Source organism: Carassius gibelio, chromosome A15 (assembly GCF_023724105.1).
Source record: "Carassius gibelio isolate Cgi1373 ecotype wild population from Czech Republic chromosome A15, carGib1.2-hapl.c, whole genome shotgun sequence".
Taxonomy (NCBI): Eukaryota; Metazoa; Chordata; class Actinopteri; order Cypriniformes; family Cyprinidae; genus Carassius; species Carassius gibelio.
This window is the reverse complement of record NC_068385.1, coordinates 1,306,794-1,332,064: the sequence shown is the minus strand read 5'-3', so window position 1 is coordinate 1,332,064 and position 25,271 is coordinate 1,306,794. Positions and strand designations below refer to the sequence as shown.

The following is a 25,271-nucleotide window of genomic DNA, read 5'->3' as shown; positions in this document are numbered from 1 at the left end:
CTTTTCATCTTTGAATAGCCGATGATTAAAAGCGGAGGGGAAAGAGAGTGAGAAATAGATGTAGCAATAGACAGTAAGAGTGAAGCGTATCTTTCTATTGTAGACGTTTCGCTCTGCTATCTCCAGGAGGTATCTTCTGCGTGAGTCCTGAAGTGTGGGCTCACATGGCCTCATGTTGCCATTATTTTCCTGCCACCTGGAAACAGTGGAAGGAGGGCTTTTGAGGCAAGGCTGCTGAGAAAGCTTAAATGATTTAAATTAGATGATTCCCTCACGTGCACGTCTGTGAAACTAAGCTAAGAAAGAGATGAAATAATTTCTTAACCCACTGATTTACATCACAAATATGATTAATATTGAATTCTAGCGCCAGATTTTTATATGTGAAACTTTAAACTGAAGTGTTGCCACTTGCATCACCAAACTGAATTGCAAAACTGATTGTTTTCAAACAGGTTTCAAACACAGATATCCCTGTCCCTAAAACTGTGTTGCTGCGACAGTCTGATTGGAATGTGCGAGCAAACTCCATTATTTTTATCCCTGGATAACTTCCTGTGCAAATATATTGCGTTTTCTGTCACATTTTCATTTAGTGTGTATATCTATACAAGACAGTCTTTCTTTATTGCTCTATTTTCCAAGAAACTTTTTTTTCTCCATTTCCTGCTGTAGCTTTTGTTTTGATACTGAGGAGAGATGGCAGTGCTGAAGTGTTTGCCTTTTTATTAAAAGAAACATCTCTCGCTTTCTCTCTCTCTCTCTCTCTCCTCCCCCTCTTCCTCGTGCTGTTTTCTAATCCAGCTTGTGAATCACATGCCGTGACCAAGCATGTGTGTGTGTGTCACAGAGCCGACCCAAGAGACCTTTTTCTCAGTTAATCATTCATTTTCCCGATCAATGTTTCATCATACCCTAAATAAACAACTTATTTAGTTTAAAATCTCTAATATATGTCATCACCACTCTGTTCCACTTTGTCTTACTTTCCCGCCGCATGCAGTGCTCCAGTAAACATATCAAGCACTCTGTGTGATATAACATATAGTTTATTATATAGAATACATTACTGTTAAAAAGCTTTTTGTTAAGAATTGAATACTGTATTCTGCAAGGCTTATAGCAATCAGCTAAGTTGTGCTTTAGTTTGTTTTACACTGTAAAACAAACAAAAAAATGACACTAGTCTGTGTGTGTGTGTGTGTGTGTGTGTTTGCGTGAGCATGAATTGTTTTTCAGTCTGAATGTTCCGTTCTGTTTTAGGTGAGGTGTACAGGGACACACTCACTGTGCACACTGATCACACCTCTGAGGTTTACTAGTCACATTTGAGACTATTATTATATGACAAAAACAGCTAAAGCATTCTGTTTTATGGAAATCTTATGCATACATTTGATATGTCTGTGTATTGTGTTTGGGGCTTATTGTGCACTTTATAGTTTGCATAAATACACACAAGCCTTGTTTCATAATCATGCACGTTATCAATTCAAGAGAGAAAATGTCTTCTTTTCATACATAGTCTATGCATAAAAATGAACAGGCATTACAGCATTGTACAGCGAAGAGTTGAAATGACACTTTATGCTGGAGAAATGATAGCTGCATTTGTGTAATGTGTTTAACATTGCTGTTGAAAATGTGTTACTGTTCAGGGAAGAAGAAGATGCACTTATGCCAATTGGCATCTCTCAGTAAGGTCACATCAAGCTGCTCCTAGTACAGTGACGACAAAAGATGTTCACAAACCGGCAACATTCAAAGCCATTACTGAGGGCCCTTCAGCGCTTGCCTTTTTATTCCCAACAAATCTCTTTAAAATTCATCAGAATATATGATTAAATTGCAGATAAGTTCTGGCCGATATATAAAATTTTCACTATGTATATGAAACGTTTTTGCTGACAAAAAAAAAAAAATTACACAACAGTATGAATATCAGTTATTTTAATGCACATTTAATTTGAATCTTTAAGTTTTCACGTCATGTGACTAATTTCAAGATCCCTCCTTCGATCGTGACTTGCAAGTATTAATTTAAGAGTAAGATTCAGTCTTTTAATTATGATGAATCACACGTTCCAACTGTCTGTTTTAGTGAACGAATTCATAACAGTCATTCAGTGATTCATTTGTGTCATCAAAAATTGATGTAGATCAACTGAAAAACACAACCTGTTCAAAAGTTTGGGGTCAGAAAGTTTCTTTTAAATTTTACATGAAATATTTTTATAATATATTGTGTAAGAATGCAATAAATCGATCAAAAGTGACCGTATAGACCAGGGTTATTCAAATCTTGTCCTGGAGGGCCAATGCGCTGCAGAGTTTAGCTGCTAAAAATTCAGCTTTCCTATCACAAGGACAAATGACATTTTAAAATATATTAAAATACAAAACGGTTATTTTAAATCATATAATGCAATTTCACAAAATTACTGTTTTTACTTTATTTTGAAGTAAATAAATGCAGCCTTATTGAGCACGAGACTTTGTTGAAAAACTATAAAACTTTTGAACACTAATGTGTATATATAAATATTTTTGGGTGTATAATATCACACTGACTAATCACTTATTTCTCATCTTTTCTCCCCAGGTCGGTAACAGACCCCAGAGACGGCAAACGCGTGGCCCTCAAAAAGATGCCCAGTGTCTTCCAAAACCTCGTCTCCTGCAAGAGGGTTTTCCGCGAGCTGAAGATGCTTTGTTTCTTCAAGCACGACAATGTGAGCTTCCTACCATCCCCAACTGTTTTTTTGTTTTATCATCTGTTCGTGTTACCTAACTCCCGCCATCTACAGTACGTGTCGTACCCATGGTGCCTTTAGCGCGAGTCTGGCTAGCTCAGGTTGTCCCAGGGAAACAAATGTCACATGAAGGCTGGTGTCGGTGCCTACATTCTCTGGCATCAAAGCTGACCTCTGACTCTGTCTTTGTTTCTCCACAGGTGCTGTCAGCTCTGGATATCCTGCAGCCTCCGCACATCGACTACTTTGAGGAAATGTATCCTAAACAGTAAGCTGAACTACCAGGTGCTGTCAGATTAAGTGATTCTGACCTCAAAAATATGATGTGCTTATTATTTCTGGCCGATAACATGTATGATGGTCTTAAATCTGCAATGTGTAAAACCCGATGATTATGTTCGATGAGCATGATTTGCGAATGATCACAAATTTGCACTTTTGATTTCAAAATAAATATTTTAATATATCATTTATTTTTAAAACTCCAGGTTAGCTGTTTTTGTTGGTTTAAACGATTTGATTAAAGATTTTGTGTTTTAAATGAATATGTGCATAATAATAATTATTATTAGCATGATGATAAATTAAAAAATTTAATTAAAAATTAAATTAAATTTATGCATTTAGCAGACGCTTTTATCCAAAACGACTTGCAGTGCATTCAGGCTATCAATTTTTACATATCATGTGTTCCCGGCAAAATCGAACCCCCAACACTGCGCTTGATATCGCATTGCGATACCAATTGAGCTACAGGAACACAATAATATTGATAACAATAGCATGTATATTTCAGAGCTCAGGTATAGAAAGGAAGTCATCTGAAGGCTTGTTTTAAAGTCTTAAATTGTTGTGCAAATGCTTTTTTGTGGTTGCTAAAGTAGGATCAAGATGAACACTATGTTTAGAGAGCTAATGTATTGCCTCATGCTGTGCTTCAGAGTTTTTGATGGGAAAGAATGATCCAATGTACTTATGGAAACTAGTATGTCATCTACAATATAGGCAAAACAGGTCTGGCTTGCTTTCTGTTTATCGCGGATTAAGGATTTTCTTTCCATCGCGTAATGGTTTTGCTCTAGTAGTGGAATATGGGGATGACAGTTCAGATGGATTTCAGAAAAAGTTATTTTTCAGGCTTTTTCTTTCCCCTGATGTTTCCTAGATGTGGTCTGCTGGATGCTAAAGGCATCCCCGGCTTCTTAATTTGGTATGTAATATAATCAGAGGAATTACACACTTTCCCATTTACCGCTCTTGCCGGTCACCCGATACACAGTGTTTTTCCCATCAAATACCAAGAGGCTTTCTATGATATGAGCTGAACAGTCTTCCTCTTAAATGAGCTGGAATTTTAGCTCTTTAAAATCAGGAACAAAAAAGGCTTTTGTGTTAATTAGCCAGGAGATTTATCCTGTGCTTTTGTATTTTTAGACGTTTCTCATGCAGCGTGACGCTGGTTGTGTTCTGGATTCGGCTTCGCTTCCCAATGTTTGAAATCATCTAAAAGATGTATAACGTCAGTAAATAATGGTATGTGCAAGTAAATCCACTAAAGAAAGGGTGAACATGCTACAGTGATTCATTCTTATGGCTATGAGAGAGGTAATACACATTCAGTCATAGTGCACGCTTGCATTTCTCCATTTTGGCACGGGAATTAAAGGGAGTATATCGTGGGAAACAGGATTTTCCTTGCGCTTTTGAAATATGATTTTAATGTAACATTTATGCAAAAATAACAAGAAAGCTTCAAAACTTGTTGAATGTGTGATCTTCATTGATGTGACATTAGGAGACATGTATATAGTAGGGTGGAAAAAGATCATGTATAAATTATGATCCAGTGTTTTTATAGTTAACAAACAAAAACTACCATTATGACAACTTGTTTCCCTTAACTGAAATACATTTCAAAGATAAAATATAAACAGAAGAAGAACATCTTAAACATAAAAAAATAATTAAAAATGCCTTGCCTTGGCAACCAACTTAAATAAAAATGTAAGTTGAAATACTAATACTACTACTAATAATAATAATTTAAAGGTAAATAGAAATTAAAACAAAAGTACAGTTGCTAAAACTAAAGAGCTAATTCAAAATAGCATTAAATAATATAATAGTATTTAAGTAATACTATAATAAAGTGTTAACGTGTGGACATCATAAACAGAGATCTACTGTACAAGCATATGTACATTTAACACATGCCACTTTTATATCCATTCTGCAGAATTCCATCAATTTTACTCCTAAATTTTTATTTTATTTTTTTATTTTGCTTGTGACTGTTTGATTTTGGATGGTTTGCAGAAAACAATATGATAAAAAGTACAATATATCCCTTAAAAAAAAAAAAAAATCATAATGTGATGACTACTGTAGTGCTCATGATTTCATTACGTTTTCCAAGAGAAAGATTTCTACAGAAGCAGCCTAATGAGGGATTGTAAACACTTTCAAACACACACACAGGTGCAGAGGAACATTCGTATTCTCTGTGATAATGTTCCCCCTCAGTGCTAACGTATTTATTTACTCAACCGATTAAACAGACTCATATCCTTCTGCTTTTCACAGCACACTAAAACCTTTGTGCTCTCATTTTGAATGGATTAAGAAACAAAATCATCAATGCATTCTTTTTGCGGTCGGCTCCTTGAGTCGTATATTTTGAAGCGGCTTTGTTAGACATGCAGAAATGTGTGTTCCTCAACATGTACTACACGTACCATTCACACACAAAGTTATTAAAAAGCTCATGTTCCAGAGCCCAGGGATCTCACTGGTCCTCAGCAGACCTGTTTGAAAAGGTTATTTCATACAGCACTGCCACTGTGTATTCCAGCTAATTATATCTTTTGCTGAATGGCGTCTTTCTCAGTGACTGATGTGTGAATTGTGCTCCGTGCTCCTTGTCATAATGGCTGTTATTTCTCCATCTGACTGCTCGACTGCATTTTTATATACGCTGCATTTTACCAGATGCCTGCGGTAAAAGCGTTTCAGTTAATCAGTAACTGTTTGTTACAAGCATATTCCCTTCTGTTTCAGGAACATACTATTTGTCTGTTGCTCAAAACTTAGTTTGCTGCCTTCGTAGGGAGCATTTTATGGTATGCTCACAATGCGAAGGCTGTTGTTGCTCAAGATACCTCGTTTTGTGCAAAAGGTAGCTTTTGCCCAGATTTTTGCCCCGATTTGCAGTCTGGAAGAGTCGATCCTTGTTGCCAAAAGTCCGAGCCGGTCAGATTTTGGGTAGTCTGAGTCGACAGATTTCACAGAAAATAGTGTTGTGTGTGATGCACACACATTCTGATTTCATTTCAGACTATGATTCCATCCAGTTGGAGGATATCAAACATGTTTAAGATTTTGCATCTCCTAGCAAAGTGATGCAAGAGGAATTTTAACCAAAGTATGTTAAGGACATTTCATGAAGACCCTAAAGAATCATACCAACTTGTGGAAAATGGACATCCGATTTCCCCTTTAAAGACCTAATAATGACTAATATATTAATTGTATTAAATTGTATTTGTTTTTAAACAAAGCTCAACATTTAAATCAAAAATGCATCTATTTCTGTGAAGGAACCATTGGCAGTGTTGGCCAAACGTGACTCAGGTTTCTGAAGTTGTTTGGTGTATTCCAGCCTTAAGGCAACATTGTATGTATCCTTTTTAAAGAAGGAAATCCATAATACTTGGACAATGTCAGACAAGGTAAAATAAATATCCCCCAAAATACCTCAATGTAAATAAAATGAAATATTTCACTCAATATTTGTAAGTGCTCTGTTAGAGAAGGACTGTATTTGTGTGTCTTGGTAGAGCATTCTAAATTGGTCACTTATAAGGTTGCATGGCCTTTAGAATACAACTCTGTAGATTTTGGAACAGAACTTCTCTTGTTTATGTGGTTTTATGGTGCTTTCACAGGGTTGTTATTGTTATTTTTGTGTTTACTTCTTACAGTTAAATTTAGCTTGTTCTCAAAGCTCTGTCAGTGGTTTAGCTCCATGAACTGGGTTTCCAGCTTCTCAAATGTGCTTCAACTATGTATGTGAGAGGATACTTCCCTATAGTTTGCAGTCTATGTACAGTATGCCGAAGTAGTAGGTGTTTTTTTGGCACAGTACATGGGTACACGTGTTCTCATGTTCTTGGGTCATAACAGAATCCCCAGGGATGGGATGGGATGGGATGGCTCCCCTCCATTTGAGCCTGTGCTTACTTTTCTGGATCACAGTCCTGCAGGACGCAGTTAAACACACACAAATGCATTAGGGATGCACTCGAGAACTAAAAGGATAAATCAGCAGAGTACTTGGGGCGATGAAGAAAGTTCCATCTGCACTTATTTTAATTATTAGATCAATTTTGCAGTTGAATTGTAACTTTTTGTAGGATCTCACATGATAATAATTTTTTAGAAGCTATTATTGTGTTTCCATGAGCTGAGAAGTTGAGTGTCCATTTCTAAAATACCAGAGTTCAACCGTAAGATTTTATTTATTTATTGTCATTTATTTTCTTGCCCCTTCATTCATTCATTCATTCATTCATTGGCTACACCTTAAAATGGGTGTTTTCATTTTTTAGAAGCACAAATGGTAATATAAAAATATTAGGGCTGTCAAATCTATAAATCGCATCCAAACTAAAAAGTTCTGTTCACATAATATATGTGTTAATTATATGTATATACACATTTGAATTATATATATTTGTGTGTGTTTGTGTGTGTGCGTGTGTGTGTGTCTATATATATATATATATATATATATATATATATATATATATATATATATATATATATATATATATATATATATATATATATATATATATATATATATATATATATATATATATATGTATATATATATATATATATATATATATATATATATATGTATATATATATGTATATGTGTGTGTATTTGTCGTATATATATTTTTATGCAATTAAAGCTGCGGTAGGTAACTTTTGACGCTCTAGCGGTTAATATACAGAACTGCTTGCGTCTTGCGGAAGAACATCGTAGCCGGAGCTACTTCTCTCTGTTTATGTCTATGAAGAATCACAAAGGTACTGCGTTACTCCGCCGCGGTCCCCCGAAGCAATCTAAAATAGTCTGAATATAAACACTTATTTTAGGTGCACCCTAGTGATTCAGGACAAGACAAAAACACGGTTTGGAAAATGGATTCATGCTGTACTCGCTTATTATATAAATTTTTCTACATTTTGAACACAAACAAAGTTACGGACCGCAGCTCTGATTGGTTATTTTTTACCGGGAGCGCATGAGTTTCTGCAAATGGCAATAGGACCACTGGGAGGAGCCAGAGGAGCTTGATTTTTTTCACAGATTATCTGTCTCATATTCTACTGTCAGGACATAATGACAGGTTTAATAAATATGTAAAAAATATTTTTTTACAAAAGTTCCCTACTGCACCTTTAATTGCAATCAATCTGTTTGATAGCCATAAAAAATTATAATGTATTTAAATTTTTTTATAAATAAAAAAAAAAAATTATAGAAATATTATAGGTCTGTAGGTTTTAAAACCCTAATAAATTGTTTGTATTAAATATGTGCGTAATTTTTTATTTTTTTTTTATTATTAGCTGAAAGCTCAACATTTACTTTTTTTTTCTCACACATAAATTATATTGCTAAGCATAAAATGTATCTATTTTGTGGTGGAACCAATGGCAGAGTAGGTAGTGTTATGCTATGATCAGTAGAATATCTGATCTTCAGGTAGTGTTCACCACAGCACTTCACACTGAGGGTGTGTGCCCCCTGATGCAGTCTTAGCAGTCTATTTATAGCAAGAACAGTTACTCTAGGCTTCAGTCAGTACTGCCAAGCAACTGGCTGCCCTATCATGCATTTATTATTGAAGAAACTCAACCTGAAGAGAAAAGCAACCTGAAGAGTTGTGTTCTGAGCACAAGTCAAGCTTTTTAATGCATCTGCAACTTTCTTGTTTTATCTTCCTCGTCTTTAATACAGTTGTCACAAGGTTGCTAGTTTAAGAGGATGTGGATTTCTCTGTGGTCTGTCTGAAAGAGGGCCTTTTAACCAGTGTCAACTCCGCTCAAGGCTGTTTCAGAGTGTTTGTCGCCATGTCTTCAGTTATGAAGCAGCGATTAGGTAAAGTGGTTCTGAGTTTTGTAGTTCTGGTGTAGGGGAGACAGCTATGTTATTAAAGGAGCAGTTCAGACAAAATGAGCTTATATTATGTGTAGGTATTCTATTCTATTCTATTTTTATTTTTTTATTTTTTTGAGCATTAAGTTGAGCCAGTGATCATTTATGCGGTACGATATGAAAGCGTTTGCCTGGGCATCATGCAGCGAGTGTTTTCTGGGCACACGTGCTGAAAGTGTGAGATTCCTCATCTCAAATACAGATTGCTTTCATGATTACAGAATGAGTCATGTATGCTTAAAGGACAAAGACATCGATGAATTATTGTTAATGTCAGTGACTGAACACACATGGCTGCTTGTGATACACATTTAAAGTGCATTAGGCATATCTGTTTTTGTATTCAGCTGTTTTTGTTTTTCCTATTCCTTTAAAGTCTTTATATTCCTATATTTTACGTTATACATTGTGGATGCTGTTCTGAAATGACTCTTTAGAAGCTTAAAATGTGATTTCACCTGCTAAACCAGTCCCATTTCTCTGTGGTTGTTGCTGAGGCAGGAATTTCAGGATGTGGTAGATAAAAGGCTACAATGGCCAATGGGCTGACAGAAGCAAGGTGCGCTGGGTTTAATTACCAAAAAGACTGTAGCAGCAGAATTAGCAGAACCCCCCTTCACATCCCCCCGGTCTCTGAGCAGGTCAATTAGCACCCAGCAAAGCTGTGAAATACGCTTCCCTCCATCTGAATCTGGCAACGATTAAACCTTGCTATTATGTGAGAGGACTTTGTGAAAGCCGTGTTCGGTCTCACACATGGCTAAGCCCCCCGTTCTGTGTGTCCAATGTGTTTGTACGAATTTGCAAATCTAAGAGTATCCAGGCTATGTGTAAGCTTGTGTGTGTGTGTGTGCGTGTGTGTGATTGTACTTACTTACCATATCTTGGGGACAAATTTGTACCCCAAAGTGATCAAAACCTGCCAAAATCACCAAAAACCACAATTTGGGGAAGTCCTCACTTGTGAAACTGGTAAAAAAAAAATGTTTTGAAATGGAAAAACGCAGAAAGTTTTCTGTGAGGGGTAGGGGTGTTTTAATGTTTAAAAAATCCATGCTTTTTGTTTGTGATATAAAATATTCTTCTGATTTAAATGCAGTTTTTATTTGACTCCCCCCCCCCCCCCCACAAATTAGTAACGTTAAACTTGCAGTTAACTGGTTTAACTATATCTGATCACTCAAAGTAAATTTCACAAATAATTACAAAGAAACGACATTGAATTAAATGTACAATTTTAAAGTAGAATGACTACAATAGTATTTTTATTTTTAAATACTTCCAATAATTTAAATGTAAAATTTAAATTCATGCATTTAGCAGACGCTTTTATCCAAAGCGACTTACAGTGCATTCAGGCTATCAATTTTTACCAATCATGTGTTCCCGGGGAATCGAACCCCCAACCTTGCGCTTGCTTGCTTGCTAACGCAGTGCTCTACCAGTTCAGCTACAGGAACACTGTAATGTTTTATTTCTATTTTTTGTCTAACAACGAGCTGTAGTCTGCAGCAATATACCAAGATGCTCAATAGCATTGTGGATGTTAAATTTGTACATTCATTCTGTATGATTTCAGTGTCTTGAGATGTGTTAGAGTAGTTGTGTACACATTTCTCTATAGGTGCAGGTGTGTTCTTGTTTTCTGTTGCTCTTTACCATGGAAACCATTTAATAGAATCACTTGACTTCCTTCTGTATCCGTCAGTTAGTCGTTCTGGAAGGGAGCTCCAGGCCACAGGTGTCTCTCCACCTCTACCCACAGTCAAGCTGTGCTAGTTGGCATAGTGATCCAGCAACACTGGTTCAACATTAGTTTAATGGGGGAGAGAGAGAGAGAGAGAGAGAGAGACAGACAGAGAGACAGAGAGAGAGAGAGAGTCATAGGGGAGATAAAGAAAGTCACGGGCCACAGAGAACCGACGGAGCGCCACAGACCTCAATCCCCATAGTCCTTATTCAGCTTTTCAGTATGTGTGTGGTTTTTTTTGCGTCAGTGCTAAACTATGCAGAGAACCGAGCTTGGAAGATGTGTAATTTGCATTTCAGTGAAGCAATCAAGCATGGCTGTCATTTGCATGAGGCTAATTAGGCACGTGACAAAAGCCCTGTTCTCAAGGCGAATATCAAAATATTCGTGTGGAGGTCTGCCTGGAGCTCTCCACAAGTCTGCTTCTGAGACTCCCAGCCTGGTTAAAAAGTCTCACGAGTGTGATTTATTTTTTAAAGGGATTGTTCACCCAAGCATGAAAAATCTGGTATTTATTTACTCACATTTGTTACTCTATATCTGTATGACTTTAAAGTTTGGTATTTTCCTCTAGTAAACCTATCGTTTTCATTATATTGAAAAGCGCAGCCAGTATATTCTTTACAGCTTTTGTAAAACCGCCACAGAAGAAAACAAGCCATGATGGTTTAAAAATGACATGAGGTTCTGTCAGAATTAAAATTTTTAGATGAATCTGTTTTACCCCATCTTCCTGCAGTGATAAATTAACATGCTTTTAGCATGATATTACTGACTTGTTAACTCTGTTTTTGACATGGTTCATTTTCTAGGTGTAGCTTGTTGCTAAATAAGTTACTTAATACTCAGAGAAACCCAGTTTGTGTGGCATATTGACAGCAGAGGCCTGTTGTCCTTTTGCAGTGTAGTAATATTTTATCTCGCAAAGAGCTGTGAAACAAATATTGCTTTTGATTCATAGAGGATGTGAAAATCTCAGGGAGAAAAAGGGGAGAGATTTGGCTGTTTAGAGCCCACATGATGTCGAATTATAGCAACATAACTAGATTTTCTGATGTAAGGGTGCCGCCACAATGCTAGAGTATTCTCAGTGGTTGCCAGGGACTTGGTGTATGGTTGCTAAGCTATTCGTGGTTTCTAGCCAGGTACTCTGTGATTTCTAAGGTGTTCTGGGTGAACACCTCATTTAGGGATACAGCAAAAACTATATTTAGACTAAAGCCAACACTAAGTTAATACAAACATGTAAACATCCATTGCATTACGATTGTAGAGGGTTCCTGGTGGTTGTCAGGGACTTGCTATAGCTATGGTTTCCTAAGGTATCCTTGTTATTCTTGTCTCTTTTTTTAATAGTGTAGGGATGTCTGAAGCACAGCTCACTCAGAAGTCATTTTCAAATCAAGCAGCTTTCTCTTGGTCGACTTGGCAAATTCAAGTGATATTTCGCCATCATGCAGAATTCCTTATCTCATAGATCCCTATTAAAATGACTGGATTTCACAGAACAAACTTAGTTTTTGTTCATTTTAACTCTTAAAAAGTGATAGTTTTACTTTAGTTTTGATTAGTTGCCTAGTTTCAGTTTTTACATTAATATTTCAGGGCTTTGAAAATTAATGCGTTAGCTATTGTCTGTTATTTAAAAAAAAAATAGCTTTGGAGTGATGAAAATGTATTTTAGTTAGGGATGGACGATATTGAATGCGTTTGTCATGCAGATTTCATCAGTAAAGCCGGTTCCCTGATTAGCGGTAAATCGCCATCACCTGCTTTTAAATGGAGCGGCATTTAATAGACAGAACCGTAGATCACTGACAAGCTACGCAATATCGATTTCATTATCAAAGGCAATCTGCGATAATGAACGCGATATTGCGTTGCGTAGTCAGTGATCTACGGCTCTGTCTATTAAATGCCGCTCCATTTGAAAGCAGTTGATGGCGATTTAGCAGTAATCACAGAACCAGATTTACTGATGAAATGCGCATGACATTCACATGTGATATATCGCCCATCCCTAATTTTAGTTGACTTTCTGTTTTTCCCAGTTATGTTGCGAGATATAATTTAAGAAGATGAATTGCTTGCAGGTTTAAAACGTAGGGTTATATGTTTTTAAACACTAAATATGTTGAGAAACCCTTTATTTTTTAAACCTGCCTAAGGAACACAAAAAGCAGAAGAGAGGTGCTTCCGAGGATGTGAAGAGAAGCCATGTCAATTTGCAATGACACTGTGAAAAATGGCATGAAAACACTTGTGACACTCTTGTTGCTGAGAAACTTGAGGGAAAACCGTGGGGTGGGTAGAGCATGAGCTTGTCCCAGCAGACAGTCAATCTGCAAGCAGTCCTGCATGCTCAGCTGTAGTTATCACACACACACACACACACACACACACAAGAGGGTTGCCTCTGCTGACTCGGCTGCAGTGTCGATGACTGGTTGAGCTTTTTTTGAACTACAGATCTGCATCTGTCAAACCTTGTGTAGCCTTGTGTGCGTGACTCCCTGCCAGCGAGTGGCAGAAAACGGCTCATCTTTGTTTGTTAATAAAAAGAAGATCACAGGCGATTTGTCTTTGCCAGGAAGTCCTCCTACGCTTTCTCCATCGCATGTATTTACTGACATGCAACGTGTTGATTGCTGAAGTTGGCGTTTGTTTTGACAGACTATTCGCGCTGAAGCAGATTATTCCTCCTTGTTTGTTCTTTAGTGCATGAATGAGTCATAATGTGTGTCTCCAGGTAAAGATTATTCAACACAATAATCTTCTCGACATAAAGGTCAGACCTAGAGACTCAGAAGTGACAGTTCTCTGGTTTATGTTTATAAGCTGGACTGTACGGCAAATAGCAGCTCATCGGTGTGTGTGTTTTATATTCTGGGAATTGTAGCAATTACACGTGAAAACGGAGCCTTTCGTTGAGCCCTGACGGTCACGATGTGATGAAGGGAATTATAGTAATAGTAGTTGTTTTGATTGGATTATGTTCCCTTTTGGATTCAGCTCACTCAGTGGCTGTTGTAATGATCTCTTCATCTTCATTCATCACTGTGTAATAATGGCCACATCATAACACCCTGATGTTTCTTGTGAAGCATCCCAAAACTGCTCTGCCAGGGCTTTTCTATCGAAAGCAGAATGTAATGCAACGTTCTTTTCTTTGCAGGTGTGAAATAACAATTAATGATACTGTGTTAAAATAAACCACAAACAATGCTTTTGCTGCTATTAAAAGCTTATTGACTTGTTAAAATAAAGTAATATGTAGTTTTATTTAATCGAATACTTCTTTAATTAAAAAAAGCAATAAATATGTATTGCCTAAAGAAGATTAAAAGATGATTCAAATGAATCACAAACCATCTAGAAAAAGAAACCACTCTCTAAAATGAATCTTCAGTGCAATTATCCGATCTTCTCAGTGCAATTTAAGACAGAAAATGTCCCTGTACAACCGGTTTCATGCTAAACTAAAAACTAAGTTTTACAACAGTTTTTTACCTTGTTATTGTTTTGGAAAGCGCTGTTTTCCATTTCTGGTCACAACACAAACCTGTAACTTAAGTCTACTAAACAACTTTACTCAAGACAAAATTTGGGGTAGGAGTTAAATGTACAGTCCATCACCACATTTTAAAATCTTTGATAAAAAAAAAAAAAATGTAATAATGTGTGTCTGTTGACTTTGTGCTCCAGTTTAGGAGTGGCGCTTTAGACAAATACCAGTCCTCCTCACTTCCCTGTGACCTCCCTCTCCACTGGCTCTTGTTTTAGATGAGTGCATCATTTGGAGCACTACTGTATGTGTGAGCTTCCTGCTGTTATTTTTGGCATGCTTGTTTCCCTTGACATAACTCTTACCGCAGTTATGTGGTGACAGAGTTGATGCAGAGTGACCTCCATAAGATCATCGTGTCTCCACAGCCTCTGAGCTCTGACCACGTCAAAGTCTTTCTCTACCAGATCCTCCGAGGTGAGATACATTTTTTTTTTTATGTTTCACCTGCAGAGTTCAGACACACACATTCTCCACGCTGAGTCTTTCCTCACCAAATCTCATGGGTACAGAACTGCACAGAAATTCATACACACCTCTCTACTTCATGTTCCTTACTACCATTTTCACACCAGAGAAAGTGAGGATGAAGAGATGGACCACTCATAGTGTAAGAATATGAATGGGAAAAACAAGAAACAATGGCCTCTTTGATATTTTGTTAACTGTAGGACAACTGACATGTTTCATCTGGTTCATTAGAAATAAGGTCAAATGGTCTCTATAAGACATATAACTTCAATGTTTTAAAGTGACACAAAGCTTTATTACATCTTAGAGAAAAAAATGGCATCATCTGTTTATATGTCAACTAGATTATATTTCAGTCCAAGCAAGAGATCTGTACAGCATAACAGCGCAGTCTGCTTCATATCAATACAGTTTGTGTCCACAAAATGTCTTTAATGACTGATGTAAATGTTGTGTCCTCAGGACTGAAGTATCTTCATTCAGCTGGCATTTTGCACAGAGACATTAAACCTGGTAACCTGTTGGTCAACAGTAACTGTGTGCTTAAGGTTAGTGAAATACTCAAATTTTTTGATGTGTCTGTGATTTTAAAATGTGCTTTCTGGTGCTTTTGTGGGTTTTTTTTTTTAGAAATTGACCCTGTAGTTGGACTCTTAAGTATCATTATTTTGTGTGTGTGTGTGTGTGCTCTTGTTTTTGTGACATATCAGGACACAACTCTGTATAATGACATGGGTATGACAAAGGTATTACAAGGAGAAGGTGACTTATGAGGACATAACCCATGTCCCCATTTTTCAAAATGCTTAGAAATCATACAGAATGAGTTTTTTTTGAGAAAGTAAAAATGCACAAAGTTTCCTGTGAGGGTTAGGTGTAGGGTTGGTATATAGGGCGATAGAATATACAGTTTGTACTGTATAAAAACCATTACGCCTATGGGATGAACCCACTTTTCACAAAAACAAACGTGTGTGTGTGTGTGTGTGTGTGTGTGTGTATGTATGTATGTGTATATATATATATATATATATATATATATATATATATATATATATATATATATATATATATATATGTGTATGTATGTATGTGTGCGTCCGTGCATGTGTGGATGTGTGTGGTTTATATAAGGTTTCCACGTTCCACAAAATTAAAAAAAAATTAAAAACAGAATTAAATTATATTTTAAATTGAATATTTAAAACAAAAACTGTTTTAAACTGTTTATAACTGTTTTAGCAGATGTTAGTCATTAATGTTAACTGTATCTTTATCAAATAAATGTATTCTATGCAAGCATAAGGTGATTAAACGTAATTTTAGTGCTTCAGCTTTTCTTTTCTTTTTTATAACAGTTTTAGTTTTTCATTGATATTGATATTTTATTTTAAATCCACATTTGGTTGTTTTTTTATTTCAGTTTATGAAAATAACTCCGTGTGATACTAAATAGTCAGGTGACTGAATAATTGGCTCAAAGTGACAATTTTGGTCTCTCAAACACACACAGGTATTTTTTAATATATAATTTTAAGAAAAGTGTAATTTGGATGTAACAGCTAGTGATAAGTATAAGAAATGAAAAGAACTCTTATCTATCTATATCTATCTATCTATCTATATCTAAATCTATATATATATATATATATATATATATATATATATATATATATATATATATATATATATATATATATATGCCGGTACATATATGTGAGATTTTGCTTTATTGTGCTGGTTTCTTTTGTCTCTGTGCTCTCCTGCTTTTTTACCATTATATACTCTAGCCTTTGGGCCTTGAATTCTGTCTTTATAATTCCTTTTTTCCAAAGAGCAAGGACACTTCATATCTATCTGGCCAGGCCAGGTCTACAGCGCCAGCATACACACACTAACACACAGTCTCTGGCTCCAGGGGGTCAGGGCCCCTTTGGGATTGATTCATCTGCTCAGTTCCTGACATAAATCTTCATTTTGGATCCCATAGAGAGAGCCCAGCTGCAAAAGTGAAAGCAAGGTTGATATGGGAGATACAGAAAGAAAGAGAGAAATTCTCTGTGTATGTGCGTTGTGACTTCACCCAGCAGCATGAGAAATGTGCTTGAGGGGAGAACGGGAATAGATTGTGCTATTGGACCACAGAGAGCGAATCATTCAGCATGCACTGCTTCATTTAGCCCTTAATCCCCATTTCCGAAAAAGAAGAATGTTTCTCTCATTTAGCTATTATATGCGAGACCTTATCTTATGGCCATGTCCTTAAATCAAATGTGCTCAAGTCTGATTTAGGTTCCAATTTAATTAATTTTATATCCACAGCATGTTTACTATTATGAGTATGTACTCTGAGAAGACACAAGAAATTGTTTCAATAAAGTGCATGTTTAAGTGTTGCTTGCAGGATTTGAATTCATCTTGTGGGAATGCGTACAATTAGGCTTCTGGGAAAAACTGGGTGGAGCTACTTAGGTAAATTGTTAGTAATGCATGATAAGCCCTTTTGTGCCTTATTTCAAAGAGTGGGTGAAGAGAAGAGGCAGAGATATTTTTCTCATTTATTAATTTCCCAGGAGCACCCAAGCAGCTCAAGATGATTGGAAATTTGGGACTTGTGTTTATAGCGCTTTTATTGTTTATCTGTTTGCTTAAAAGGTGAATGAGCCTCTCCATGTAATTTTGGTTTTATTGCTTTTATTGAAAAAAATATGTTTTTCAAGATCTTCTCCATGCCTGTCATTAAATGCACACATCAGACTTTACTCATCATTCTATCAAGTGTGTAAATAATCCTAAATTCTGCACAGATTTGTGACTTTGGCCTGGCAAGAGTGGAGGAGCTAGATGAGTCGCGTCACATGACCCAGGAGGTGGTGACGCAGTACTACAGAGCGCCAGAGATCCTGATGGGGAGCAGGCACTATTCCAACGCCATCGACATCTGGTCTGTGGGCTGCATCTTTGCCGAGCTGCTTGGCCGACGCATCCTCTTCCAGGCTCAGAGTCCCATCCAACAGGTATTCACCTACACTCGTGTTCAGCACTGCCTTTTCACACAAATCATCAAGTACAACATGTTCCTGTATCAACATTAGTTATTGTACTTGGAACAACATTGTTATCAGCAAGTCAGAACCTTCTGATTTTTGTTGTAGGGGTAGAACAGCTAAGGTGAACATCCAGGACGTTATGTATTTGATATTGATAAGGTATATCTTTTCCTAAACTCACAGTCTGTTTTAAGGGAAACATCTAACTGCTCACTTTCTGGTATTTGTGGATCATTGCAGATTGTGGATCCTTTGGCCTCTCATATGTGTTTAGTAGACCGTTCTTTATCAGGGTCCACAATTAACACTCACCAAAAACAAAAATCTTTCTAACCAATTAACTTCCCTAGGAACTGCAGGATATTGCATAGATTAAATTGCAAGAACTGAAGCCTGCCTTTTTTGTCTGACATAAATTATGTGACTCAAGCAAATGAATAAGCTGTTAAAGTTGCTAATCTTTTCAAAGAGATTTTTCTTGTTAACATTCTGACAGCTTTTACCTCAAAATTCACTACTTATGTGCTTTATAGCATTTTTTTCCCAGAAATCTATGTGGTGAAATAGTTCTCACATTATGCCACTAAAATTATTATATAAAATATATAGTAGTAAATGTATATATTTTTAATTAAGAATACAGCCATCATGACAAGTAAGAAGTATTTTCTATACATGTGTTGTGTTAAATATTTATATTTAATTCTTTATTCACTTGACATTCACTTTGGAACCATTACTGGTATTGTTTGGAATTTTGGTTTTCTTAAAAAAAAAAATGTAATTCTAATATTTAATAGAATGGTTTGATATTTAATAATTCAAGAAAAGTTATATTAGTAGTGCTTTTATAGATAAACAGCTTTGTGACATTCTTAGTGAAATCAGAACGTCTTGGACACTGATGCTAAACATGTTACCTTGACATACAGTATTTTTGGCAGATGTTGTACAGCTGTGCTAATGAGCGAGCGGGGCAGCTCAAGGCTCTGTTGAACCGAAGCCCCAGTGTGGCCGTGACCCAGAAGTCCTCTGTCCTCCATGCCTGTGTGTTTGCAGCTCAGACAGCATGTCTCTAGCTTTCACACTTGCACAGAGGCTTCTTCTATAATTTTGTTCAGAATCTCAAAATCAAGTATGATGCAAGTGAGAAGAAGTACCTTTACAGATGAACTTTTTAGTTTTAGTTGTATGTATTTCACACAGAAGAATATGAGCCATATGTTCTAATAATACAGGCCCTGCAGTGTGTCAGAGGCTCTGGGACTGGCTGTTCCTCTCAGTGTGTGTGTGTGTGTGTGTGTGTGTGTGTGTGTGTGTCCACACAGCCCTGAATGTGCACCGACAGCACATCAACATCCCCTTTAAGACTCATAAAATTCTCTCCAGTAAAGAATTTGATTTACCTGAACATGGTTCTGCTCCAGTTTGTTAATGTACAGAAAATGAACATTTATCTAGTTTCTTATTTTTCCCTTTGTCCTTCTCCTAGTCTTTTATTATATTCAGTTATGTTTGTTTTAAATCAGAACTTTCTGTTTATGGTTCTTTATTAACACAAGTTTATGTCTGAGACCCAACTGTTTAATGACGGCATAATAATGCTGTCTGTTTAGAACCAAAGTATGTGAGCGGAGCGGAGTGGAGCATGGAGTGGAGCGGTGTGATTTTGACAGGAGCGAGGAGCGGATTTTTTAAAAGTCGGAGCGTTGTGGTTTTCACTCGCTCCAAGAGCGCTCCACCACCGCTCCATCACGAGTACAATACATGCCAACGGCCCGTAATATAACTGCATATTTAGCAAGTATTCACGTTAAACATATTTAACTATAGCTTGATACAGAGGGATCTCTCAAATCAGAAGGTTACAATGACGACAATAGCCAAGCGGGAAGTTATAGGTTAGTTCTCAAGGAGTTTGTCTGTTCCTTTTACTGAATATTTTCAGGTCAAAGCATGATTTAAACAGTTACAGCACATTCACACGCAATCGCTTTCGCAATAATGCATTCAAACAAATGTAATCTTACAGTGTTACTTCATCTGTATCTGATTTTGAATGAGCAGAAATCTGTAAGAAATGCATTGATCTGTAGATAAAATAAAAATGTACTGTTATTTTCATCACAAACAAAATTTGCACAGCAGAATACAGTAATTATACCTTTTAATGCTGACATCCATGTTATTAGTTTGGCATGTGGTAGGAAAAAAAAGTTTGCACACAATAGCCTAAGCCACTTTGAAACTCTCCTGTTATTTAATTTTTTATTTTAATATAGGCTACTTTATGAACATAACATTTCAAACATACTGAAATTCTTTAGCCACGGAGCGAAGGCGGAGCAGTGTTTCTGGTATCACTGAGCATGGAGTGGAGCGGGAGCGGGAAATTGTGAACCCGGAGCGGAGCTGGAGCGGAGTGATTATTAAATGCTCTGAGCGCGGAGGGGAAATTGTTGCCGCTCCACTCCGCTCACATGCTCTGTTTAGAACCAAAGTAAATTGCAAAAAATAATTGTTATACTAAGTGTTATTATTATTAAATTTATTGTTTAGCATATGTGTCGCATCCCTATATATGTGGTATTCCTGAAAAGCAAAATAAATTAAGAAAATATAAACATTTGCTACAGTGGCTAAAAAAAGAATTCCTGGATTTCAGGAGAATATACGCTTGTTTTCCACATCTTTTTTACATCACTCATCTGCTCTTCCTTTTCTTGTTATATACTAGCTGGACTTGATCACAGATCTGCTGGGGACTCCGTCTCTGGAGGCCATGAGGACGGCGTGTGAGGGGGCCAGAGCTCACATCCTGAGAGGACCACATAAACAGGTGAGTCTGAAATCCAGTCCCAAAAACCAGGCACATTGTGTTCAAAGTGACATTCGAAAGACAATGACTCATTAGTGAACATAATTATGAAACTAGTGAAATAATAATATGGAAAATATAATTTTTAAGTCTAAAAAGACTTTCTTTTACCTCCAGTTTAAAATGCAGAGGTACTAGGGCGGGGCTTATCTGATTGTCCAGCCAATGGGAAAACTTTTTCAAAAAGTCATTCTTTTTGCAATTTTTTTTTTATTAATAGTGACTCACAAGTCACACACTTCCAATTTGATCTTCTGCTGTATGCCTTAAATATACCCTTATGAATTTATGAAAGTCTAGAAATATTTTTTCCATCTCCAAGTGCCTATTCGTTTCTTTGCAGCTCATTTGATCAACTGAAAAGCTCCCGGGTTTCAGTATATAGAAAGCTGTTTTCAGTGTGCGAGTGAGAATATGTGCATGTTTGTGAGTGCTGGGTGTTGGCTCTGTGGCTCTGGACAGCTACGCTGAGAAGGCGTTACCCTGCAGAGAACAGGAACTGCAGCGCAAGGAATGTGGACCTTTGCTTCTTGCTTCGCATCGACCTGATGCCTGGCGACTCACCAAGAAGCCCGACTCCTTTGCACACATGCATACAGACATGCACCTGCTAGGCTAGAAAAAGTCTTTACCATTTAGGCCTATATGTGAAGAGGCACTTGTTTCTCCAGTCAACATTCGCCAGCCTTAATCCCGGCCAACTACCCACACACACTCATACTGACATTTGTGTGTGGTCTAATGGGTTTAAAGCAGAGCACGAATTCTGAGTATGGGTCACCATACTAGGCTGAATGTCACTTCACTTTAATTATATTATTATTATTTTTTTTTTTAATAATGTATATTGAGGAAAAATATAATAAAATATTTTATTTTTTAATATAATTTATTATTATTTGTGTGGTAGCAATAATATTTACTATTATTTTGTATAATAAATCCAAATATTATAATACAATTATTTATCTGATAACTTATTACCTATTTATCTATTATTTTATTTTGTATAATAAATACAAATATTATAATAGCTAATTTATCTTATAACTTTTTATAAGCTAGTTATCATCTGTAGTTTTTATTTACTACTATTTTTATTTTAAATGATTATATTTTATGATGATGAATCTTTTGCTAATTATTTTATTTTTTTTACTATTAAGATATACAGTATAAATAACTTGGGCTATGTAACATACGTCTGTATTAAATGTTATTTATTTTTTATTATTTAAATGTTAATATCTTAAAAATCATTAGCAGTAGTTAAAAACTTAATTTCATATAGTTTTACTGAAATTTAAATATTGTTCATTTTTGAATAGAAAAACATGTTATCTGTTCAGAGGGCAAACTCTGCTGAAGTCTTAATGACTGGTGAATATGGCACACCAGACCTCCACCTCCACTTTTGTGAAAGTGAAGAGCTTATCAAGAAGGCTTTGAGTGAAAAAGATGGCAGAGAGAGGAGAGTCTCCAGAGAGTCTGGCAGAGCGATTTCACGAGGCATTTCGTAGCGTAGTTCTCAACAACAGTGGTGGGAGATGTGCTATGCTTTAATGCCTGTGCTCAAGATAGAGACAGTCGCTCAGGATTTGCCTGAGTGGATAGGCAGGAGGAAGAACGAGACGAGGTTTGTCCGATAGAGAGCAGGACTTGTGAGATCTAAATAGAGGTCTCGCTCTTAAGATCAACTTGGCTGCCTCCACAGGGGACCTCATTACTTCTATTAATTTTGCAAGACTCTTGTCATTACTAGAAAGAGAGGAAGCTTTTAGCCTAAGCTGGAGTGGGAGGATATAAAGAGACCCTACCTTTACTGTCATATAGACAAAGAGACAGAAAGTGAGAGGTTGTTGTGTATCTGCTCTATTTAAAAGTTCAGCATAGTTTGTGATTTGGATGGTAGTGTGTTCGTGTCCTTACCAGGCTTCTTAACTAGCTAAACCAGCAGAGTGCATTTGTCAATCAGCTCTAACAGAAAGACCACAATGGTTAATCAAGGACCTCTTCCTATAAGAAATCCAAGCAATAAACAAGATCCCGTTAATATATACAGTACATTGTTCCTCCTTAGCAACAATTAATTCAGTTGAAGATTAGATGTAGACTTCGGCATCAAGTACACCTTAAACCACACTTGACCCAATTTAGTTAACTTAAAAATTTTACAATTATTATTGAAAATAATATTTTTTTCATAATTGTATTATTTAATATATTTTTCAATATTTTATTATAGAATCATCTGTAATAATAATAATCATAATAATAATAAAAATACTACTACTACTACTAATAATAATTTATTTATTATTATTATTCAAGTATAATAATATTATTGCCTTTTTTAAATTCTTAATTGTATTATTAATAATATTGGATCTAATTGTTATGCAATTATTAATGATACAATTAAATTATACTCTTCCCATTAAAACTGGTCTTTTTTATGTGTGTGTGTGTATATATATATATATATATATATATATATATATATATATATGTATATGTGTGTGTATATATTATAATATATATATATATATATATATATATATATATATATATATATATATATATATATATATATATATATATATATATATATACATATCCTATGTTATTTAACTGTTTTTTTTTTTCATATAAACATCCTGTCAGCAATGGAGTCAAATGTTAATTTGTTAACTGATATGATGGATTTATATGTAGGCTGATCTAAACTGATAACTTATGATTATTTTTGACTGATTCATTAAAAGAAACTGCTTATTTAAGTTACGTTTATATAAATTAAACTGCACAGGTCATGCTGTATGTTTGCTTTTGTGTGTAGTTGGGTAAAGACAACACAATACAAACACACGTTGATGCAAACCTGGGTAGGAGAAACCCCTTGGACAGAACTGATACTTCTAACCGATTATGCTAGTGCCTCCTCTGCACATTAACACTTTGCTCTTGTTGGTTGTAGGCCGGGTGAGTGGAGTGGAGCTCTGCTCACATATCCTGGTCGTAAGTCACCTGAATGTGGTTCCACCACCTGTCTGTTGTGGATGTAAAAGCCAGCAGGGAGCTCTTGAAAACAGATGTATGCTCGGGTCCATGCTGATTTTTCCGCCTTAGCAGAGAGGCAACATGATCAGATCAGATTTCCATGTACATGCGTTCTGACAGGACACACGCGCACACACTCAGGTCAGAAAGTGATGACCCCAGTGCTGGGTGGGCTTACAGTAAAGAAGAAGAATGAGGAGAGGGGGTGCTGTTTATTGGCTTTAGGGGGTCTTGCATGCTGACCGAGTGCAGAGCTGGAGCAGATGTGGCCCATCCTACGTCACCAGGGCCTGCGTAGCCTGATATCCGCCACAAACTGAACTCTGTGGCACCTGCTAACAGATGGTGGACCTTTTATTTTCCCCCCTGTTGGTGTGATAGTGCCATGTAATAACCAGTGTTCATTATTGAGACAGGCACAGGTTTTTTTTTTGCACATTCATGCTATTTAGCTGATGAATCATTGACTTTTTCCTGTGTGATAAACTAACACAAAGGGACATTAAATGTAAAGTACACTAAAAAAAATAAATAATAATAAGTATGTAATTTGTCACTTATTTAGCATCATTAGGACGAGACGAGACACATATTGTATAGACAAATAATATTGTATATTAATATTTGCTTTTTAGTTGAACTGTCTTTTTTGTCCAGTTTATATATTTAAAAATGTATTAAGAATAAATAAGCCATGTATATGAATAATCATACAGTACATGCACTTTTCTTCATTGATTTTACTTTACGCACTTTAACAACAAAAACACAATAATAGAAAAAATTATTTAAAGTATTACAATATTATTATTATTATTCATATTGAAATTAATGTTCTTAACACTTTTTATTAACAAATATATAATTACATTTAATCTGTATTTTTATTTGTATTTTAAATAAGTTCAGAATCAGTAAATGTATATTCTGTTTCATTTAAATTTTTAGTTAAATATGTATAGTTTTATTCATTTTATTTCATTTTTTATTACATTTTATTTAGTTATTTTAGTACAACAAGCTAAACTAAATTCAAATGAGAAATGTGCCTTGGTAACTAGCTGAAATCACTATTTAAAATATTTTATTTTGTTTCAAGTAACGAGAATGTTTTTTTTTTTCATGGTCTTAGTTTTAGTTTCAGTTTCAATGAACTATAATAAACTTTTTTTCAACTTTACATTATGTCAAGCAAAGACCCCCCCACCCCCAATTTTCATACAGTATAAAGCACATCATCAAGATAAATTCTTCATGTATTGGCATTGGCTGAGTAAGTTTTCTTTGAGTGGCAAAAATACTCTTAAGAATATAGATATTCTTCTTTCTAGTACCCTTATACATTTATAATATGTCATTTTTCAAAATGTTAACATAATCATTGTTAACATTGTTCGCCACGGCTATATTGTTCCTTTTCTGTCAAAGCATCTGATGCTCAGCTCTCTTGCTAACATTGTTTTGACAAGGTGATGTTTTCACAGCTCCTAATTTACATTTTAAAAGACCCCG

At 35.8% G+C, this 25,271-nt stretch overlaps 1 protein-coding gene across 1 annotated transcript in view; it reads left to right on the top strand.

Annotated features, from left to right (window-relative positions):
* The window catches only part of LOC128028915 (serine/threonine-protein kinase NLK), a 64,513-nt gene that overhangs the window by 27,118 nt on the left and 12,124 nt on the right, over positions 1–25,271 (top strand). The window contains exons 2-7 of the mRNA XM_052616248.1: positions 2,603–2,732; positions 2,954–3,009; positions 14,611–14,717; positions 15,234–15,319; positions 17,579–17,788; positions 20,559–20,660. Of these exons, the coding sequence (XP_052472208.1) occupies positions 2,603–2,732; positions 2,954–3,009; positions 14,611–14,717; positions 15,234–15,319; positions 17,579–17,788; positions 20,559–20,660 (691 nt within the window). The remainder of the gene's footprint in view (positions 1–2,602; positions 2,733–2,953; positions 3,010–14,610; positions 14,718–15,233; positions 15,320–17,578; positions 17,789–20,558; positions 20,661–25,271) is intronic.